At 52.0% G+C, this 22,401-nt stretch overlaps 1 protein-coding gene across 1 annotated transcript; it reads left to right on the forward strand.

Annotated features, from left to right (window-relative positions):
* The first annotated feature begins 1,788 nt into the window (after positions 1-1,788).
* CTSB (cathepsin B) lies at positions 1,789-22,048 on the forward strand. The gene is made up of 10 exons (XM_072796048.1): positions 1,789-1,908; positions 13,751-13,901; positions 15,248-15,333; positions 16,247-16,361; positions 17,379-17,497; positions 18,313-18,398; positions 18,767-18,910; positions 19,419-19,535; positions 20,545-20,673; positions 21,051-22,048. The coding sequence occupies exons 2-10, from the start codon at positions 13,776-13,778 to the stop codon at positions 21,146-21,148; spliced, it is 1,020 nt and encodes a 339-aa protein (XP_072652149.1). The 5' UTR covers positions 1,789-1,908; positions 13,751-13,775; the 3' UTR covers positions 21,149-22,048.
* Positions 22,049-22,401: the final 353 nt, after the last annotated feature.

The following is a 22,401-nucleotide window of genomic DNA, read 5'->3' on the forward strand; positions in this document are numbered from 1 at the left end:
CCTTTCTTTAATTGGGACCAAAGAGGTACATGTGTCTAGACAGCTCTCTGATGCTCCCTGGCAGGCACGGGGACTGTGTGACACCTGGCGGCCAGGTATCTGCAAGATGCAGCAGATAGCAGCCAGTGATGTGGGAGACAAAGACAGAAGGAAATGCAGGAAAAATTAAATGGCCTTATAACCTGCAGCCCATATTGAGATCCGCAGAGTAGAACATTCCTCCAGGAAGCTCCCAGCTGTCTTAACGTCAATGTTTTGCTGTTGGGAAAAATAATCTTAGCCTGACAATAGCAAGGTCTCCAGGAATCCAAGAGTCTTCTTTAGCGTGATCCTGGAGTCCGGGGGTCAAGTCCCACATCAGGCTCCCTGCATGGAGCCTGCTTCTCCCTCAGCCTGTGTCTCTGCCTGTCTCTCTCTCTCATATGAATAAATAAATCTTAAAAAAAAAAAAAAAAAGTCTTATTTAGCATATGAAAGCCCTTTTGAACTTCCCTTTTCTTTACTTCACCCAACCCTGGCTAGCTCCCCACAATCCTGGGGCAGCAGCTCTTTGTCCTCACAGGTCATGTCTCCATGCTTTAATATCACTTTTTTTGCACCAAAGATATCTCAAGAATTCTTGTCTGCTGTCTCCGGACTGAACTACTCAAAAAAACCCAAAAAAACAAAAACAAAAAAACTACATCACCAGGGCTTCTGGGAGTCCACCAGGCCTATAGCTTTCTTATTATTACCAAAAGCCACTGGATGAAATACTAGACTTTCCTGAGCCTCTGGAAGAAAAACTGGGATCATGCCAACGTTGCAAAGTTGTCAGAAGGATTCGAAACACGGGGATTCATGGAGATAGTGAGTCTTGAGCCACCCCACCGTCGTCCGTAAGCACTCCCCAAATAAACTCCAAGTAAAATACTGTCCCTTTAGGACAGGCCTATTGGGACCCCTCTTCCAAACGGATTTCTGCCCCTAAGGTCCTTCTCTAGAAATCCTGAAGCAGGTCCTGAAAGTCAGACCCATTTATTATTACATAACTGGAGGCTTTAATAGGCACGTTCTTAGACTATCGTCGCTAAAGGAGCCTCTAAAGGCTCCCCTGGGAGGCCTGCTATCATGATACCCCCAACTCAGTGGTTTCTGAATGGGTGAAATGAGGGACAGTCACCCCCTCCTGCAAGCAGGGATCCCGCAGGCTTCGAACCGCTGCTTTCAGGCGGCGGCGGCCCCTGGGACTCTGTCCAGGTTGGATGGAGACCCTTCGGGCCACCTTCATCTCCCCTCGCTCCCCACTGGCCCGAGGCTCCGAGTCCCTCTTCCCCGGGCCAAGCCCACCCCCAGCGGGATCTCCGGGAGCAGAGGCGAGCGCAGGGTCCGTGGGGGCGTGGGTGCCTGGGGTGCGGGCGGAGGGGTGCGGGGTGCGGGCGGAGGGCAGAGGGAGCGCGGAAGGGAGTGCAGGGGCAGGGCGGAGGGGTGCGGGGGGGGGCGGAGGGGGCGGAAGGCGGAGGGGTGCGAGGCGGCGGGGGTGCAGGGCCGGGGCCGGGACGGAGGGATGGGGGTGCGGGGCCGGGACGGAGGGCGGCGGGGGTCCGGGTGCGGGGCGGAGGGGTGCAGGGCGGAGGGGGTGCGGGGCGGAGGCGGCGGGGTGCGGAGGCGGGTGGAGGGGTGCGGAGCCGGGCCGGGCCGGGGCGGGGCGGAGGGCGGAGGGCGGAGGGGGAGCGGGGCGGGCCGGGGCCGGCGGCGGTCACGTGGCGAGTGGGCGGGCGCGCGGGGCGGGGCGGGGCGGGGCGCGGCGGGGCGGGGCGGGCGGTACTTAGGCGCGGGGCGGCTCCGGGAAGCCAGGGCGGCTGCTCGGCTCGGCGCTGGCGGGCCCGGCTCGCAGGCTGCAGGCCCAGGCTCTCGGCGGCGGGCTCGGTGAGTGCGGGCGGGCGGCCGGGCGCGGCGCCCCCGCGGTGGAGGTGACCTTGGCGGGGAGGCGGGGAGCCCGGGCCCCTGTGCGGCCCCGCGGCATCCCGGGGCGGGCGAGGAGGCGGGGTGGGGGCGGGGGTGGCAGCCCGCGCGCTCCGGAAAGTCATCGCGGTGAGAAAAGCAAGAAGCCCCCAACTCCGGGTGGGCGGCCTGGCCCCGGCCCCGACCCCGGCCCCGACCCCGGCCCCGACCCCGACCCCAGCCCCGACCCCGGCCTCCGCCTCCTCCCGGGGCTGTGTCCGCGGCCAGCCCGGCTCCGGCTCCGGCTCCGGCTCCGGCGTGGGGCCTGCGTAGTCTGCCAGGAAGCGCTGGGCTGGGATCCCGGTGACTTTCGGCCAGAATCTAGCTCCCCGGCCCCTGGTGAGCTTCTGGGCCTCAGTTTCCTCAGGAAATTGCCGAGATAATAGTGTCTCCCTACGTCTGTTCTAGGTGTTTTCTTATTTCATAGGGTTTGGGCAATTCTCAGCCCACAACCGAACACACAGTTCCAGGGACCCCAGAGGACAGAGACCAGAAAACGAACCTGGAACTAGGTGGTGTAGGGTGGAGGCCACATGATGAGTTAGATCCACTGATGGGAAGAGAAACTGAGCAGTGCTTAGGAGTCTAGGCATTGGAAGCCCCAATTCCCCTCCCCGGGAGGCTGGGGTGGAAGGGGAAGATGCCACTCCTTACTTCTTGACTGAGCCTTACATAGGCCCGGGTTGTTTGGGAGAGGGGAAAGCAGGGCAGAGACCCTGCGGCCTCAGCTCTTCCTTTAGTTAATGACCCCGGAGGTCTGCGAAAGGGAGCAGCACATGGGGAGCATTTAGGGGTAACAGTCTGGCGGGCTCAGCAGGCCATCCAATTAGATGTGAAATGGATTTGCCCCTTTGTGGGCCTAGGTCATTCTCTTCCTCAGGCACCTGGACCCCCGCCGCCGGCATCCCTCCGCCAGTCCTTCACACCCGGTGGGAGGGGGAGCTGGAGGGGTTCAAATGGACAGCTAGCATCTTTAGTTACCTTAGAAAAAACTGATCCTCAGTGCATCCACCGGACAGAAATGCAGCTGGGATGCATTTATCTAGTTGACTCTATAGTTTGAGAATGATAGGAAAGTGAAGAGGCTTAGGAGGCTGTCTGGTTTGGTAGGGGCTGCTTTTCTTCCATAACATCCTTAAATAATGGAGAATTGTTTTGTTTTGTTGTAAAGTAGGCTCTGTGCCCAACGTGGGGTTTGAACTCAGGATCCTGAGATCAAGAGTCACATGCTTTACTGACTGAGCCAGCCAGGCGCCCTGAGACTTATTTCCTGTTGGCACTGGTGATAGTGACCTAGAGCCCTTGAGCTTTATATAGGAAGGGGCTGAGCTGCATCCCCCCACACACCCTGTGTGGTTTTCCCAAAGAGAGGGTTTTGACGGTGCCCTGGAGAAAGTTTCCCCTCACATCTTTTTGGGCAGCTCTGTCCCAGAGCTGGGTTATTGCCACTCAGCAGTGGAAGGATGTAGATTCCTTATCTGGGGGCTTTGCAAGCCAGCCCAGCCCTGGCTCCACTAACTCCCCTGCTGGTTTCCCGACTGGTCAGGTGGTGAGGGTGGGAGCCCTTTAGCCTCAGGATAAACCTGCCCAGGTGCTGCTGATTCAGCAGCTTGAACTGAGGCCTTTCTCAGAGACTGGTCCTTTCTTTTCCTCCATTAGAGGACCTGGGAGTTGGGGTAGTAAGTTGGCACACATTTTAGGGGTAAGAGATGTTTTGTATCTCTGTTGGGCTGGGAAGCAAGAGAGAGCACATTCAGGGGAGTCAGAAAGTGTCCATTGGGTGATTTTCTTAAATGTGGTAAGGCCTCGTGATTGTGTGGGATATCCCCTTCTTCCGGAGGGAAGGACTGGACTATTTCGGAGCAAAGGCTCAACGTCTGCAGCCTTTTTTAGATAGTTTGACACAAGGAAAATGTTAAGATGATATTTGGGAATTTTTCTAGATCAAGAAGGGTGGCGATCAGGTACTTTATGGTTCAGCTTCACATGCAGAGAGGGGTGGGGGTTGACAAGTAGATGAATGTAGTGGGGGCATGTGCAGCTGTGTACTGTACTCAGTGGACGCTGGGCGGCAGTCAGCAGTGTTTATACCCCATCCCATATCCTCACCTCTTCGTTTCAGCTCCGAGCACACTCCAGAAGCTGCCTAAGAAAGGGGGTGTGTGCAATAAATCCTGAGTCCTTTTTTTTTTTTTTTTAAGATTTTATTTATTTATTCATGAGAGAGACAGGCAGAGGGAGAAGCAGGCTCCCTACAGGGAGCCCATTGCGGCACTTGAGTCCAGGACCCCAGGATCACAACCCGAGACGAAGGCAGACACTCAACCACTGAGCCACTGCAGGTGCCCCACCCTCAGTCTTTCTTTTTTGTGCTTTTAATACTTTTGTATCAATCCATGAACAATGCTATTAAAATTTATTAACTGTAATTGTGCTGGTTGTATCCTTTTCCATTGCCTGTTCATGAGCTTTATTATTTATGTTGATACACGAAGGTCTTGTTCATTCATTCATACCAAACGTAGAGTATGTACAGAGAGACAGGTGGTTTTTACTTTCTCGTTTGTGGCAGCGCTGCAGTAAATCCTTATATCTCTCAGGCACCCCTGAGTGTTTCTCCAGGGCAAAAGCAGAAGTCCAGTTAGTTGCTGGGTCATAAGACATGTGCATCTTCTGTTTTGCTAGATACTTACAGAATGCTGTCCAGTGAAGTTTTACCAATATGTACTACCAGCGGTGCTTGAGGGTACCTATTCCTCCTTTACCACCATTAGATATTATCAGATTTCAATTTTTAGCAACCTGATACGTTTGAAACGGTGTTGCTGCTTGAAGTTTTAGGACCGGGAATTCAAGTCATTCTTTGCTCTCAGAAGTCATTGATTAGTGAGGATTTGTATTTTTGTCGTTGATCACAGTGTTTATAGTTTTTGTTTTGTTTTGTTTTTGTTTAAAGATTTATTTATTCATGAGAGACACAGAGAGAGCGAGGCGGAGAAGCAGGCTCCATGCAGGGAGCCTGACGCAGGACTCAATCCTGGGTCTCCAGGATCACGTCCTGGGCTGAAGGTGGCACCAGACTGCTGAGCCACCGGAGCTGCCCAGTGTTTGTAGTTTTAATGTGTTTGCGAACAGCAAGAACTTACTGAGGTTTCTTTAGATCCTACCAGGTATCTGGGCTTCTGCAATTAAATAACCTTTTCTAATTTTTTATTTTTACTTTTTAATTTTCAGAATGCACGTGAGTTATGAGTAGTGGAGTTTGACTCTTCCACTTTACAGATGACACTGAGGCTCCTGCAAGCTTGTGACATGGCAGGAATCACTGAAATAATTGGGATTTTCGAGTTTGATCTCTTAATTGTCCACACCTACTCAGATACACTCTTTCAAGCTTGCTTGCTTATGGTGTCTTCTCGAGAACCAGTTTCCCTCAGCTGTAAAATAGTCATTTTATAGGAGACGAAAGGTCTTTTTCCAACGTCACTGTGTTGACTGCAGGGTGCCGAGGAAGATACCTGTGCCTGTGTTATCTGTCTCTGCCAGGCTCATAACTCACTTCAGTCTGGCCCTCAGGATAACCTGGTCACTAGCGAAGATGAGGAGAGGAGGAGGGGTTAGATACCACCAAACGAGTAAACTGATCCAGTATAAAGTACTGTGAGGGTTATTCTGCCAAGAGATCCAGCTGGGGCTGGGCTTCTCTGTGACCCTCTGACCTGGGCTTGGGCAGGATGTGCTTACACATACATAAGTCACGACGTTTCTGGGCTTGCGCAAGGCCTGGGAAAGTGGTGCCAGCCAGGGGCTGTGGCCACTCTGGGGTTGGAGGCATTGTTGTACATCAGCTGGGAGCCATCTGAACTCTGTGGGTGCTTAGGAGTGCTTTGTTCTGGTGGTCAAGATAGAATAAACCAGTTTTTGAGGCCTTGGTTGATAAAAATAGGGTGATCATAATTTTTCTGAGAATAAAAAGATTAGCCTGGTATGTTAAGCATTAACTAGTTTGTGAGTAGAGAGATGTGTAGTCACCTCACCAGTGAGTACACAACCATTTCCTGGTGGCAGTTCATTGTAAGGGCTGTGTGCTCCAAGCCAGGCTGCATGGAAGGCACTTTGAAAAAGACCATCTCCAGGGTACCTGGGTGGCTCAGTCGGTTAAGCGTCTGCCTTTGGCTTAGGTCATGATCTCAGAGTCCTGAGATCATGTGGGCTCCCTGCTGAACAGGGAGTCTGCTTCTCCCTTCCCCCTCCCCAACTTGCACAGTGTCTCTGTCTCAAATAAATAAAATCTTTAAGAAGGAAAAAAGACAAATCATCTCCTTACATCTCCCAGCAGCCTCATGAGGTGAGGATGTCTTCCTAGGGCCTCAAGAGAGGAACGAGGAGTAAGCAGGAGAGGCAAGGCCCTTCTGTTGCTTGCTTTTGCCACTGCCAGTATCTCATTCCAGAGTACCCAGCCCGCGGGGAGGTGGGATCTGGCCTGCAGTTGCATTAGAGCCTCCGTGCTCCTGCAAGCTGGGGAGGTGTGGGCTGCTAATCTCATTTAAATCTCCAAGGATTTCTGAAAGCTTCCATAAAGTAGTCCTAAGGTCCTTCAGAATCTGGGCGGTATGCCTACTTTAGAAACAGAGACATGAGAATGTTATGCCCCCTTTAGCATCTCAGTAAATCAGTATCAGAGTCAGTGAGCAAAGCTGGTGAGCAAAAGCTTCCAGAACTTTTCCCGTATTCTTGTTTTTCAACAATACAAAAATTTTCACCTGCCTCGGGCCTTCCTGGGGTCCATTGTTTCAAGGACAAGGTAGTAATTTTTTTCTGTTTGCAGGATGTGGGCTGCTATGGATGATCTTAAGCATTGTTCCATTTGTGGGCACAGCAGCTAGATGGTTTCCAGGCACTGCGGGAGATGAGTTTGTGTAGGCCCACCCTGCTCAACCTGGTGGAAATTAGTCCCTGATTTGAGGACAGATGGTTGGCAAGTGGGCAACAGGGGGAGTACCTCTAAGTGGCCTCAACTGTTTAGGTGGGTGAGGCAGGTGGGGCCTTCTTTTTTCTTGTTTTCTTTTTCTTTTTTTCTTTTTCTTTTTCTTTCTTTTTCTAATAGTTCATTTGAGAGAGAGTGTGTGCAGGCAGAGGGAGAGGGAGAAGCAGACTCTCCACAAAGCAGGGAGAACAACACAGGGTTCCATCCCAGGACCCTGAGATTATGACCTGAGCTGGAGGCAGCCGCTTAACTGTTGAGCCCCCCCTCACGCCCCCCACTGCTTCTCCTGTTAGCTGCACAGCTGTAGCCAGCTGCAGGGGATGCCCTCTCTGGGTCACAAAGGAGTTGCCTGGGGGCATTCAGCTGGGGGGGAAGCCTGGCTCTAGAGGACAGAGAGCGCAAACTGGTGCCCTATTCATCCTCACAGCTCTAAGGAGACAGGCGACCAGAAGCCCTTTTTGTTTTGTTAAACATATTTCCATTACGAACAAAGACAGGAAACATCAAGGCTGTGATTCAAACTCAAAGGCCAGGTGTCCTTCAGTTCGATTGGAGCATATGATAAAGGCACTTGTGTCCGCCCCCTCAGTGTTGTCCCAACTAGGAGGGGTAAGTGGGCAAGTCAGAGGAAATGAAGATCTGCCTCTTTCTGATGTGTGGGTGGGGAACCGAAGTGGTTGAAACTTCAAGAACACCTGCCATGAATGATGGCAAGAGGCAAGAAAAGTCTCTGCAAGTTCTCTAGCTAGGTCCCACTAATCTTCACGATCCTCCTACTGGTCCACCTTCTCCTGGGCTGTAGGCACTCTGGTGGTGTATAAGGCACTTACTTTGTGGCTTTTGGCAAAATTGAGGCACTCGGTTTTTGATTCTTTAGAGCCAGCTGTGAAAGCGGTCCTGCCGTGCAGGAACAACAGCAGTGGGCAAGGACGAGCGGAGTCCGGACGGAAGATGTGCTGGGCACGCATTCATCTTTTTCTGCGTTGGCCAGAAAATTGCAGCGGGGCATATTTGGAAATCGCACATACACATGTCCTGTCTCCTTAGATTTGAGACAGATCTAGAATCCAGTCTACTTAAGGGCTCTACAACCACATAAGAAAACTTTTTTAAAAATGAAGCTCCAAAAAAAAAAAAAAAAAAAAAAAAAACTCCATGGCAGCCCAAGCCGAATCCATGTCTTTAGAGAATATCAGGACTGAAGCTTTCTGCAACTTAGCATCAGCTCCTCTCCTGCGTTAATTCCATCTCCTTCCAGGGCTCCAAGGTCTATAGTAGTCCTGGGAATGGCTTCAAAGTAGTCTAGGGAATGTATGCTATGGTGGGGGGGGTTGGTTGAGCTGGCCACAGGCCCCTTTTGCACATGACCTTCTACAGATCTTCAGTGGGATGTCCTTTCATATAAACTCAAATGCTGTAGGGGTTTGGAGATGGGAGAAATGCGAGAGCCTGTCTTTTTTTAGCCAGAGGTTGGCTTGGCAAAGGGGCGGAGGGGTGGAGTGGAACCCTGCGTCCACCCAGGAAGACCAGCTGACGGAGGGCTAGAAGTACCAATCTGTCCACAGCTGTTTCCCCCACCCATCCACACCATGCAGGGCGGTCTGGTGACTTACAAGTGTTCCTATTTGGGTACCTCTTTTCTCATAGAATAAGTAAGAACTCTCTGTTTATTCTCTCCTGTAATTTAAAAAAAAAAAAACCACAAGACTGAGAAAAAGGGAAGTGTTTGCCCAAAAGAGGGGAAGTGAAAACTGGTTCTGTTTCAAGTAAAGCTGTAAGGACCTATGGCCAGCTTGTTCAGAATACAGCTTTGTTAGCCATTTGTCGTGGTTGGTCCAGTGTTCACGATCTGTGTGGACCCAGAAAGATTCCTGGTGCCCACTGGAGTGAGACTGCCACTGCTCTCAGGATATCTGCATCCATCCCCTCTAGAGGGAGAAATCTGACTTCATGTTCTTTGGGCTCAGCAGTCTCCCATTGGAAGTCTTCCCATCTGGAAGTTAATTGAAATTAAAACCTTATTTTAGGGCACCTGGGTGGCTCAGTGGTTGAGCATCTGCCTTTGGCTAAGGGCATGATCCCAGGGTCCTGGGATCAAGTCCCATGTCAGGCTCCCCACAGGGAGCCTGCTTTTCCCTCTGCCTGTGTCTCTGCCTCTCTCTCTGAATGTCTTTTATAAATAAATAAAATCTTTAAAAAACAAAACAACATTCATTTTAATTCAGACTCTTTGTGATATAGAGGTATTGTGGACAGGTCTGGAGTGAACTAGAGTTAATCTGGCCCAGGCTAGAAGCCAGAAAGGAAGAGGACAGAGAGGGAAGATTGGGTGGTAAGTTGGACCTGGGAATTGAGCATGCCTAAATGAGCAACCTTTCATGGCTTTCTTACTATAGAGCAGGCACTGTCATGGCACTTTTTTTTTTTTTTAATTTTTATTTATTTTATGATAGAGAGAGGCAGAGACACAGGCAGAGGGAGAAGCAGGCTCCATGCATCGGGAGCCCGACGTGGGATTCGATCCCAGGTCTCCAGGATCGCACCCTGGGCCAAGGGCAGGCGCCAAACCGCTGCGCCACCCAGGGATCCCGGCACTCTTGACTTCCACCTGGATAAATGGTCATCAGCCCCATTTACAGGTGGTGAAACTGAGGCTCAGTGGAGATTGGTACTCAAGGCTGCACAGTTAGTGCAAGATCTAATCCAGATGTCCCGACTCCAAGTCCAGTGCTTGCCTTCGCCTTAGGCCACAGCAGCTATTTCTTCATTGAACCCCAAACCAGACTTTCTCCCAGATGCCACAGCCCTGGGCCTGGGGTGGCAAGCTGAAAGGAAGAGTTTCGCCAGTGCTCAGTGATGGGCCTTGGAGTCAGTGGTTCCAGCTGAGCTCAGGCCTCCAGGCTTATGCTCTGTAGTTCACTGAGCCCCTAGTTCTCCCTGAGAATGACGTTGACAGGAAATACGGAGGAGGACCGGTGGAACAGAGATGAGAAGGGAAAGTGCATGACTGTCTCACGGGGGGCCTGGCCATGGCCCTGGTGGCCATCGGCACAGAAACCAAGAACTGCCTGGGACCTGGGGGTGCCTGCGTTCTCTGCCACCAGAAAAGCCAGAGAGATCTTGTTCAAAGTCTGTTACCCTGAGATTGCTCCCATCCTCCACTCGCTCGTGGTGTGACCTCTCAGCAGATGGCTGAGCCCCCAGGGGTCGGCTTGGGGTGCCCCTCTGTGACACACACAGGGAGCATTCACCTGGGACTGCCTTGGGACCTAGCCGCGGCCCCGTCACCCCTGACAGGTGGTGGTGAAAGCTGGGGAGAGCAGCCCTCCTGGGTGTGAGTCCAGTTCATGGGTCTGAACGCCCGTGTGCCCACAGCGTGCACTCTGGTGCTCACGCGAGGTTCTCCTATCTTGGGAAAATGCGAAGGCGCCAAGTGTAAGTCCGAGGATGGCAGGATAAAAAGAAAGGAGCCCGAGTGCTTTGCTTCTCTGCCCAGGAAATGTTTTAGGAGAGACCTCAGAGCCCCCTTGTTCCTTCTGCCACACGAGGACCCAGCAAGACCTTTACTGAACGGTTTGGAGGCCGTCTGGGTTCCTGCCGTGGTCATGTGAGCACCAGCCTGCCCGTGAGTCACTGAAAACGAGAAGGTTGGGGCTTTTCAGCAGAAAGTCACTAGGGAGAAGGCCTCACTGGGAATTGACTGGGAATCAATTGGAAGTGCATTTGGGGGTCCAGGGATTTGGTAGCCCTAGCTACGCTTCTTCCTAAAAGACCAAAACTTTGAATGTAATATGTTCACTTAATTTTTTTTACAAAGGATGGAGAAAAATAAATCTCCCTGCCACACATAACCACTTTCGTGTTTTTCTTGATATTTCACATGTGTTAACGGTAATATGCGTGTATATTGCTTATTGGGCTCACACGCGTGCCGTGACTCATTTGCTGCTACTTGCTTTTTCCCCACTTCCGTGAATCTTGGGCATATTGACTGTATCAGTACAGTATGATTCACTTTACTGCATCCTTAATGTATTCTGTTAATCATTTACCGGAAGGTAAGAGTTACTCTGTCCTTAGACACTTTGTTTCTGGTCTTTTGTTATACAAAGAATATTCTGTAAACAAATGTATACCATATCTTTGAATACAGTAGGATACATTTCTAAATGTCAAATTGCTGAGTCAAAGGGTGTGGAGATCGAAAAGTTACTAGAAATGGCCAGGCCATCCTCTCCATGATTGTACCTGCCACCAGGGTTCAGCAGCACAGCCTTTCTGCTTCCCCACATCTAACCCCTGCCAGGAACCATCCAGCCACTCAGCCTTTGCGAGGCCCTCATTTTATCTGTACTTCCCTGTGAGTTGAGCATCTTTTCATACCTTTGGCTGTTTGTAGTCTTTTTCTGTAAATTAATTTATTTAGATTTTTAAGCACCTTTTACATAATACGGAGAGGAACCTTGAAGTATATGTGAGGACTGTTTTGTCAGTGTGCCACTTTTTTTTTTCCCCTAGAAGAGAGACTTTATTTTCATGTAATCAGACATTGTCCCTTTAAGGCTCTGTTTGTCAATCCTAAGTGGTTTTCACTCTGACATTACAGTTTTAAAGTGCTTTTACTTTCTTCATGCAGCTTTTTATTCAAGATCGTTGTTCCGTGTAGCGCATCTTGGGTCTGAGAAATCAGGTGTAAAGATTCGACTTTACTATTTGTTTCAAATGCAGAGCCTGCGGTGCCGGCCCCCATCACTGATATGCACTGCTGCTTCTCCCACCTGTGCCACAGATGCTAAATTCCCCCGTGGATATGCTTCTGAATGGTCTGCTTTGTTGGTTGGACTGTCCCTGGGCCAGTGTTCCCCAGGGTTTCCTAATTCCTTAACTGCCCCAGAGGGTAGGCCTCCATTCCTGCTCTTGAATCATTTGCTATTGTTGCACCTTTATTCTTCGGGATGAATTATTACTTTAGCAACCATCAACTTTAAATCTTGCCTCAAGTAGAATTCACTGTGGAAGGCGGGCAGCATGTTCACATAACCCTGTGACCTGGGAGGAGTTGAGGCACTCTGGAAGCCCCTGAGGTCAAGGACAGAAAACCCTCCTCCTGCCACCACCCATCACTCCTCACATGGGTATCCTGCAAGGCCCCCGGGTGCTATGGCATCCAGGACATTTCTTGCTTTCATTGGAGCTGCTTGCCTAGGAGCATGATTCAGAGGCGAAGCTGGAAACTGCCAGTCTCCTGACTTGCAGGCCATTTTAAGATCTAAGGACTGTGGTTGTAATGTGACAGTTTCCCGTCCTGGAAGAACCATCTTTGAAACAGAACCCTTGGCTGGCTGGAAAAAACAGAGAAAGTCCCAGACTTGTGCCACTGGCTAAACCAGCTCTGCTGCCCTGGCTCTGAGATTGGCACATGCTCGGCTTTGTTGGCTCATGTTTGCTTGTTTTATATCCAGAATGTGGCTTATAAAATATATTTTCATTTGCATTTTTCTTATCTGATTGGTCCTCCATTTGGGACCTAATCATATAGGCTGTTTGCTCTCTCAGAGAGCTCACTTGGAAGAGTCTCAAACGTAGTTGGACAAACCCAGGGAGAGGCAGTTTGGCAAGAGCAGGAGGTGGGGCGCCGAAGTCCATTTAGCCTCAAGATCTGGGTTTATTGATTTGCTTTGGATGGAGTCGTTGGTACTGCTTGTGGCCTGGGCCTTGGGGTTCTGACCGACAGTGGGGTGGTGCTGGTGCCATCCTCACAGGCCCCGAGGTAGCCGCGGAGCATCCAAGGAATAGTTGCTCCCCTCAGGCCGGGAGCCCAGCCTCAGCTTGAGAACAGCCCTGGAGACCCAGCAGTGTGCATGAGTCACCAGGCCGCAGCTGCAGAGGGGCCTCACTGCTTGCAGCTTTGTCTCCTGGCTCCAAGGCATCTGGAGGAGTCCTCTTTAGCCCATTTGGGCTGCTACAGCAGCATGTTACAGACCGGGTGGCTTCTAAACAGAAATTTGTTTCTCATTTTGGGACAAAATGTGGCAGTCTGAGGTCAGGGTGCTAGCTTGGCCGGGTGAGGGTCCCTTTCCACATGACACACCCTTCTAGCTGTGTCCTCACATGGCAGAGGTGAGACCACTCTCTGGGGTCTCTTTTATAACAACACTAGCCCCGGGACGCTTAGGTAGCTCAGCGTTTGGGCACGCCTGCCTTCGGCTCAGGGCATGATCCTGGGGACCTGGGATCAAGTCTCGCATCGGGCTCCCTGTGTGGAGCCTGCTTGTCTCCCTCTGCCTATGTCTCTGCCTCTCTCTTTCTGTGTGTTTCATGAACAAATAAGTAAAATCTTAAAAAAAAAACAACAACAACAAAACACTAGCCCCATCGTGATGGTTCCATCCTCATGACTAATCATCCCCCAAAGGCCCCACCTCCTAATTCCATCACACTGGGGTTAGGATTTCCACATGAACTGGTTGGGGGTGGTGGCACGGGGGTGGATGGACATTCAGCCCTCAGCATGGCCCTGTGTGCTATGGGCATAGGTTGGGACTTGGATGAGGTGGGGCCTGGGAGCCCACGGGCGCTGGAGGTCCTTGCGGGCTCTGTGCACCCACACCCAGGCTTTACAGAAGAGGACAATGAGGGAAAAAAGGGGCAAATGGCGGAGCCAGGAAGAGAACATGGGTCTTTCGGCTGCTAGGTGGTTTCTGGCCCGCAAACTGTGCTGCCGGAGCTGGCACTCTTGTGTAAAGCACTTGAACTGAAGCGTCCTGATGTCTTTTCTAGGTGAATCCAAGATCCAGCTTCCAAAATGTGGCAGCTCTTAACCACTCTTAGCTGCCTGGTGATGCTGACCGGTGCCCAGAGCAGGCTGCCTTTCCGTGCCTTGTCGGATGAGCTGGTCGACTATGTTAACAAACGTAACACTACGTGGAAGGTGAGCTGTGGGGACCATTGTGCATGTCCCTTCTCTAGGGGTTTAGTTTGTACATTCCGATTCCGAAGGGTGGTGACTGCAGCTGTAGGACAATCTGTCTCAGACAGTTGGTCTGATTGAGAGTCATGGCCACTCAGGACTATGCTTAGCATCCTCCTTTGCTTCTGTGCTGTGTGTGTGCGCGTGCATGTGTGTACATGTGTGCATGAGTGCATGGTGGTGCAGTGGGGAGAAATGAGCTTTGGAAATGTTCACAACCAGGAAGACCTGAACCCCCATCATGGTAGTTGGTAAGGCTCATTAGGCAGCTCCTGGATTGCAGGAGTGAAGAAATGAAGAATGGGCCATGTTCAGGGCTGCAGAGGGTCTGTCTTCACCTCTCAATGTAGCAGATCCGAGAAGATACCCACCGGTCTCGGAGCTGCATGCTGCCCAGGTGGTTCACTCGGGGGCGGGTCTTTGCTTGCTCTGGAGGCTGCCTGTCTTAGTCCGATCATGCTGCTATACCAAAATACCACAGACTGGGTGTTATTTTTTTTTATTTTTTTTTTAAGATTTTATTTATTTATTCATGATAGACACAGAGAAAGAGAGGCAGAGACACAGGCAGAGGGAGAAGCAGGCTCCATGCCGGGAGCCCGATGCAAGACTCGATCCCGGGGCTCCAGGATCACACCCTGGGCCAAAGGCAGGCGCCAAACTGCTGAGCCACCCAGGGATCCCCGACTGGGTGGTTTACAAATAGAAATGTATTGCTTGCAGTTCTGGAGGCTGGAAATACACTTTTGGGGTGCCAGCATGGTTGGGTTCTAGGGAGGGCACTTTTTTGTGTTGCAGACAAGTGACTTCTCATTGTATCCTCACTTAGTTGGAGGGGCCAGCCAGCTCTCTCATACCACCTTTAAAAGGGCACTAATCTGACACCTGGGTGGCTCAGTGATTGAGGTCTGTCTTCTCTCCTGGTGTCCTGGATCAAGTCCCGCATCGGGCTCCCTATGGGGAGCCTGCTTCTCCCTCTGCCTATGTCTCTGCCTCTCTCTGTGTGTCTCATGAATAAATAAAATCTTAAAAAAAAAAAAAATGGCACTAACCCCATTCTGATCCTCTTCACAAAGTATCCACCCTAATGACCTAATCACTTCCCAAAGGCCCAACCTCTAGGTGCCATCACCTTGGAGGCTAGGTTTCAACATAAATTTGGGGGGATGCACTTGTTCTCTAGCAGTTCCCCAGCACCTCCTGCTATGCTAGGCTGGATGGCACCCCCTGGCTTGGTCAGGCCTCCCATCTACTCCCAGCCCTAGATCCCCCCTCCGTTGACTGCTGTGGCCGGTGCTCTCTTCCAGGCTGGACACAACTTCCATAACGTGGACCCGAGCTACCTGAGGAGGCTATGTGGCACCTTCCTGGGTGGGCCGAAGCTGCCACAGAGGTGAGTGCCTGCTGCCTGGGGGTGGGTACGCTCCGCATCTATGCCCACACCACTGCCATGCCCACGTGGGTGTATGTTTGGGATGCGGGAAGGAGGGAAGGAAGGAAAGAGGTTTCAGCCCTTCGGAGCAGCAAGGACTCTACCTGACAGGCTCAGCCTCCAGCAATGTGTGTCCTGCTGTGCTTCTCCAGGTGTCTCAGCTCCAGGTCTGCTTCTGTATGACCTGGATGGACCCAGTCTTTAATAATTGAAGGAGAATCTAAGAAAAGCCATCTGATTGCCCATTAAGGTTTCATTTTTTATTTTTTTTCCTAGAGAGCTCTACAGTGAGCATTGTCAAGTGGCTATTATTCTAGTAGGAAGCATTAGAAATATCTAACAAGGGCAGCCCTGGTGGCCTAGCAGTTTAGCGCCGCCTTCAGCCCAGGGCCTGATCCTGTAGACCCGAGGTCGAGTCCCATGTCGGGCTCCCTGTGTGGAGTCTCCTTGTGTCTCTGTCTCATGAATAAATAGATAAAATAAAAAAAAAAAAAGTAATAAGGTGGATAGAATAGTTATGGGACGTCACACCATAGTGAAAATGTTAAAAATGAGGGGAGGACCCTGGGCAGACCCGGGGTGGAGTGAAGGGAGTAAGAAATGCAGTTGTGTGGATCTTGTGGCCAAACTCCTGAAAAGTATCTCATAGAGGAAGACTAGGAAGAAGCATATGGAATGATAAGATGTGTTGAACAGTAGAATTCCTGGTTTAGTTTTATAAATTCCCGGGGGCAGCCCTGCAGATGTCATCTTCAGCTTGTCCTCCGTGGGTCTCACTTCCCAGGTGATGGCCCGGCCTGCAGTTGCTGCTGGGTGCCAGGGTGGGGGAGGGTGGTAACTGGCAAGCGGGTCACGGAGGCCTTCCTTTATCTAGAGTTCAGTTTGCCAAGAACCTGATTCTGCCGGAAAGTTTCGATGCCCGCGAACAGTGGCCTAACTGCCCGACCATCAAAGAGATCCGAGACCAGGGTTCCTGCGGTTCTTGCTGGGTGAGGCCCTGCTGGCGGGGAGAGGCCCGAGCCTTGGGTGTGGGGCGTGTTGTCAGACTTCCCAGTGGAGGCAAGTTATATAAACCTGCTGAGTCTCCGTTCCATCAACATAAAAATCATGCAGATCCCTGTGGTCGTGAGTTACTGCCAGGACTGGGCAGGAGAACCGATGTGCAGAGCGCCCTGTGTGGTGTATGGACCTGGCCCATGTGCAGCGGTGAAGCTGCTTTTACTTCCCCGTTTTACACGCTGCCCCAGGCCATCAGCAAACACCAGGAGTTCTGACCCCTCCGCTGCTTCACGAAGAAATATCCCATCTGTATCAAGGCGCTATCTTAATTTTGTTTAACTGTGGTAAAAGTACATGTGGTATAATTTAAGTCTGTTAGTCATTTTAAAAATATATTTTATTTATTTATTTGAGAGAGAGAGAGAGAGAAGAGAGAGCATGAGCAGGGAGAGGGGCGGAGGGAGAAGCAGACTCCTTGCTGAGCAGGGATGACCCCAGGACCCTGAGATCATGACCTGAGCCAAAGGCAGATGCTTAACCGGCTGAGCCACCTGGGCGCCCCACCTTAGTCATTTTTAAGGGCACTGTTCAGTGGCACTAAGTACATTCACATTACATGAATGCAGTCACCACCGCCCATCTACAGAACTCTTAGCAACTTGTGAGAATGGAAACCCTTTCCCCTCCCCCACCCCAGCAAGCACCCTTCTACTTTCTTTTACTGACCAGTCTAGATACTTCATTTTAGTAAAATCATACAGTATTTGTTCTTTGTGTGAGCTGTTTTAGGTTAACAAAAACCACATTTTAGAAATGACCCGAGTGTCCAGGTAGAGATTTGGGGTAGATTGGTCTCTCGCTTCAAAGACAAACGTGAGGGCCTGGACCCTCCCTGACATTGGGAGAGTAGCCACCCAGGAGGTCTGAGGTGTGGTCCTCTGACGTGGTAGCTGGCAGAGGCCACCGTCCAGGAGTGGGGCTCACCTGTGGGGGGCTTGTCCCTGTAGGCATTTGGGGCCGTGGAAGCCATTTCTGACCGGATCTGCATCCGCACCAATGGGCACGTCAACATGGAGGTGTCTGCCGAGGACATGCTCACCTGCTGTGGCGACCAGTGTGGGGACGGGTGAGTCAGAAGTGGCGCCTCCCGCTGCGGGAGCCGGGCCCCTGGGAATGGCCTCTGTGAGGATGGGACTGGTACTCCAGCTCAGATAAGGTCCTTTGGCGAGACAGCTTGGGGACTGGGCGGTCTGGAGGCAGGCCGTGGTATGACTGCTGCTTTCTGTGAGCTGCCTAGAGTCAGGCTGACCCCCCCCCCGCCCCCCCAGCGCTGGGGGTGGGGGCTGGGGTCCAGGCACAGCAGAGACCGTCTCAGAATATGTGGCTCACTTTCTGATCTCGGGCCTGGTTTTTGTCATCCTTGTTCCCTTTCTTTGCTCAAGGAAATGTAATAACCTTGGGGCCTATTTTCTGTAATGAAGAATGTTGGGTCCCCAGCTTGGTCACCAAACACTAAATTCCCACCGTGGGTACCTGCCTTTCTGCCCACTCTGGCCTTGGTTTTACAACCATGGTTGTCAGATACGGCTATAGATTAGAAATACCCGGGAGTTTTTAAAAAAGTGTCCAGGCCTCACCTCATACAGTTAAACCAGTCCCCGGCATTAACATTTTCTGCATTAAAACACCAGGGAGTTGCACTGTGCTGATTGATAATCTGGGTTCCGGGAAGGGCACAGCCTGGTTCAGGGTAGCCATGGATATGAGGGTCCTTCTGTCTTGTTGAGGGTGGTGGCAGGCAGGCCTGGGAGCTTGGGTGAGTCCCTGGAAGAAGTGACTATCGGGGGGGGGGTCCCCAAGAGACCCTGGGGCCATGGGCAATGGTCTGGGCGCAGCTAGAGTTTCTCTCACAGTGAACTTAACAAGTGGCTCCTTCCTCAGCTGTAATGGAGGCTTTCCTGCTGAAGCTTGGAACTTCTGGACAAAGCAAGGCCTGGTGTCGGGGGGCCTCTATGACTCTCATGTGGGTGAGTGTCTGCCGTCACACCCTCTGGCTAGATGGAGCTTATAGGCAGTAAGAATGGGCCTCGCATTGTAAAGTGAAGGCTGAGAGTTGAGAGCAGGCCACTGAAGAATCCAACAGAAATACGAGGGAGGGGACTGCCCGAAGGAGGGGACTGCCCGAAGGAGGGGACTGCCCGGGACTGCCGAGGGAGGGGACTGCCTGGGGGGGGGGGGCATAATTAGCGACGGTGTCAAGTGTCCCTGCTGCAGATGTGATGATCCTCCCTCCCTCCCAACACCTCCCCTGCCTTGCTCCAGCGTTTCCCTCTTGCCACAAGGGGCTTCTGAGGAGGCTGTCAGCTGATCCCTTCCTTTCCACTTGGCCCCCCAGGCTGCAGACCCTACTCCATCCCTCCCTGTGAGCACCACGTGAACGGCTCCCGGCCCCCATGCACAGGGGAGGGGGATACCCCCAAGTGCAGCAAGATCTGCGAGCCCGGCTACTCGCCGTCCTACAAAGAAGACAAACACTACGGTAAAGCGGCAGCTGGGCTCCCCAGCACCCCGGGCCCCGCAGACACCCATCCTGAGCCAGAGGAAGAGAGAGGACAGGGCAGTCGACTCTCCCTGGAGATAGGAAGGCCATGAACGACTGTCCTGCCAGGGAGCAGCACACTGCTGCTTCTGGCTGCCTCCCTCCCGAATTCGGCCTCAGGATTCCTGTTGCGTCAGTCTCACTTGACAGCAGAGTGATCAGGCCTAGGACCCAGGGCACCACTCTTCAGGGCTTCGTGCTCGCTGCCCCTGCGCCACAGAGCTGTGCGCTCCCACTTCTCGGCCCGGTCCAGCTCCATCATTGCTCCCCGGGGAGGCCTTCCCTACCCTTGGGCTGGGTGAGCCCCCTAGACGTGGTCTTCACTTGGCGGAACCCCATAAATCATTGATAAGTTGACAGCTGGAACCCTGGGGGGGGCCTGCCTGACCCCCCTCACCCTCCTCACCCCACCCCCCCCACCCCCCTGCTTGGCTGGTTCTTTTGCCAGGATGCAGTTCCTACAGTGTGTCCGATAACGAGAAGGAGATCATGGCAGAGATCTACAAAAACGGCCCGGTGGAGGCGGCCTTCACCGTGTACTCCGACTTCCTGCTGTACAAGTCCGGTGTGTGTGGGCTCCCAAGGGCAGCGGTGGGGGCTAGGGAGGTGTGGGTTCTGGGCACGGCCCGGGACTGGATCGAGGAGGAAGACATAACATTGTGCTGGAGCCGCCCCAGACCATGCCTCAGGTTCAGTGGATGGGGAAACAGGAGGCAGGTGGCTGTGTGCGAGGCTGTGGGGACTCCCCCCGGGCCATCGGACAGGCGCCCGGCCCGATAGCTGCCTTAGAAATCCCCCATTTACATGAACAGCCTCTGACTGCCCAGTGCTGTCTCCTTTATGATCTGCCACATTGAAAACTTCAAAGCTCTTGACTCTTAAGAAACATCATTGGATTGAGGGAGATGATGCTGGCAAGAAAAACTTAGAAAGCTGGCAGTTTTTAGCAGTCCTCAGCTCTAGTTTAGAAGGAGGCATTTCCAGTTTGACAAAGTGACTCATCAGTGAGGGGATCGCCTGCTCCACAGGCCCCAAGGGCACTTGGCCTGCTTGGCCTGTAGCTTTCTGCATTGGTCAACGCTGCTGCCACCCCAGCCTCTCTCAGGCTTCATCTTTGCAGAGGGCATCCCAGGGCAGCAGCGTCAAACTCTTTAAGTTACAAAACCCTTTTGATGAAGAGATCCTCACGTGGAGTCCTAGTATGGCGAACAAATAACTGGAATCGAATGTTAACGTTAAATTTACTTCTTAAATTAGAATCTATGACTTTAATTTTAAAGGCAACCAAGCACATTTTGTTGGGACTCCACTTTAATATTTACTAAACGTATTTGAGTGTTGGGCTTTCAAAAACCTATTGAAATAATTCCCAAATGTTGTGGGAGCTTCTGGAACCTTCAGAGAGAACATCAGCATTTTCTCTCTGTATAACCTTGTTTGCAAACAGTTTCTTGGGAGGGCTCGGTGGGCTCTCTGGACCCTGTCCTGCCAGGGCAGCCAGCTGAGTTGGAGGGATGCTCTGGGAAGTGGGGCAACAGCCTGGTCTCCACCTGAATGGGCTGTCCTTTTCTCAGGAGTGTACCAGCACGTCACTGGAGAGATGATGGGAGGCCATGCCGTCCGTATCCTGGGCTGGGGAGTGGAGGATGGCACACCCTACTGGCTGGTTGGCAACTCCTGGAACACTGACTGGGGCGACAATGGTGAGCGGAACTCTCTCTTCCTGTTAATGGGGTGTGTGAGCCAGGACGGAGGGCTCATCCTGTCCTCTGTTCCAAACACTAGGCCTAGAGCTCAGCAGTGACCTCCAGATTCTTGGGTGCTCGTGAGCTGAGGGTTCCCTTGCAGGGCAGATCTGATCCTGATAGAGGGTGGTAGGGATTGGGACATGGCCTCAAGTCAGTGTCTGGCTCTGGGCAAACAGCGTAGAAGTCGGTAGAGCAAGTTGTTGCTAGTTTGGTGACTGCTGTGGGGCTAGTCTGGCGTCTCCTACTCCTAGGTCTTTCTGAGGTGAGTCTGAGTATGTGGGCAAGGGTCAAATCTCCACACACTTGAAAGGCATATTATTTTTGCTTTCCAGGCTTCTTTAAAATCCTCAGAGGACGGGATCACTGTGGAATTGAATCTGAAATCGTGGCTGGAATCCCATGTACTGACCAGTACTGGAAAAAGATCTAATCTGCCATGGGACTGGCCCTGCCAGCCCTTGGGCAGTTTTCCCCCTAAATATAGCCAGTTGGGCTGGTGAGGAGGTGGAGGGTAAGGAATGTCTTTTATTCTTTGAGTTCAGATAAGATACAAGAGGTTTTAGACAGGGCCTGAAGTATTGGGCCCAACCTCGTGTCTACCATCAGAGCTGTCTTCCAAGGAGACACATCCAAGGCCTGGCTGCCTCCCAGCCCGTGGGGTGGACTGCAGTCCCAGTGCACACTTAGACCACGTGAACCACTGCCGTGAGTGAAGCAAGGCCTCCCCCCTAGACTAGTGCTGGGCCAGTAGTGCCCTCCTGTTCAGCTCCTGCTGTGGCTCCCTCCACGTCTTCCCCTCTCCATGCACGTCATGCAAGCAAGACGGAGACCCTAGAGGGTTTGTTAGGTGTTCCAAAGCCATAGAAAGTAGAGTCCCTAATGAGACCAGTCCCCACCGGCGGCGGCACTTCTAAGCAAGTAGCTCACTAGATTTGGAAGAGGTTGGAAAGAAAGGTAGTGGAGCAGCCCTTGGGAGAAAGCCATTCTCCCGGGGCCCCTGCATCTCCTGAGCTTATAGTCAAGTAGCCTCAAAGACCCTCAACGGTCTGGTCCTTGGCATGATTCCTTTTTCAACATACGTTTTATTTTTTGTGCACCTCTGCTGATCATGTGAATGAAAGAGGAACAGCTGGAAGAGCTGTACTCACTTTACGGACTGTCTGTCCCCTTACAACAAAACTGGGTGGTCCTGACCCGACTGGCCTACCAGCATAATCAGTGGAAGCTCATTTGGGGAGAAACCGGCTTTAACTGTTTAAAAGTCACTGCTTCACTCTCTTAATTCAACAAGGAAAGGAATGACTATGCCAATAAAACGTTTTCTCCCTTACCTTGTAGTCTTGTGTTCTGGTGACATCCCGCCATCTGTAGGCCTGTAGCGCCGTCTGTCCTTATCCCACAGAATCCTTTTTTCCTGGATCCAAGCGTCCTTGAAACTCTAACCAGAAGTCTCCTGCCTCAAACCGCGGTTTCTCTCTTCCCAGTTCCCTGTCATTTTCATTGGCCCTGGCTCTGTAAATTCATCGCCTAAACCGTGTCTCAGGCCCCGATTAGCTTTGCTCCTGCTGAATTTAAAAAGCTGAGAACATAGTTGCAGTCCGTTCTTTACTGGCTCCAAGCCAGCAGTAACGTGTGTGAGGATTCGCCTAAGCACGGTTATGCATGATGCCGGAGCCCAGCTGT

Source organism: Canis lupus, chromosome 24, assembly GCF_048164855.1.
Source record: "Canis lupus baileyi chromosome 24, mCanLup2.hap1, whole genome shotgun sequence".
Classification (NCBI taxonomy): Eukaryota; Metazoa; Chordata; class Mammalia; order Carnivora; family Canidae; genus Canis; species Canis lupus.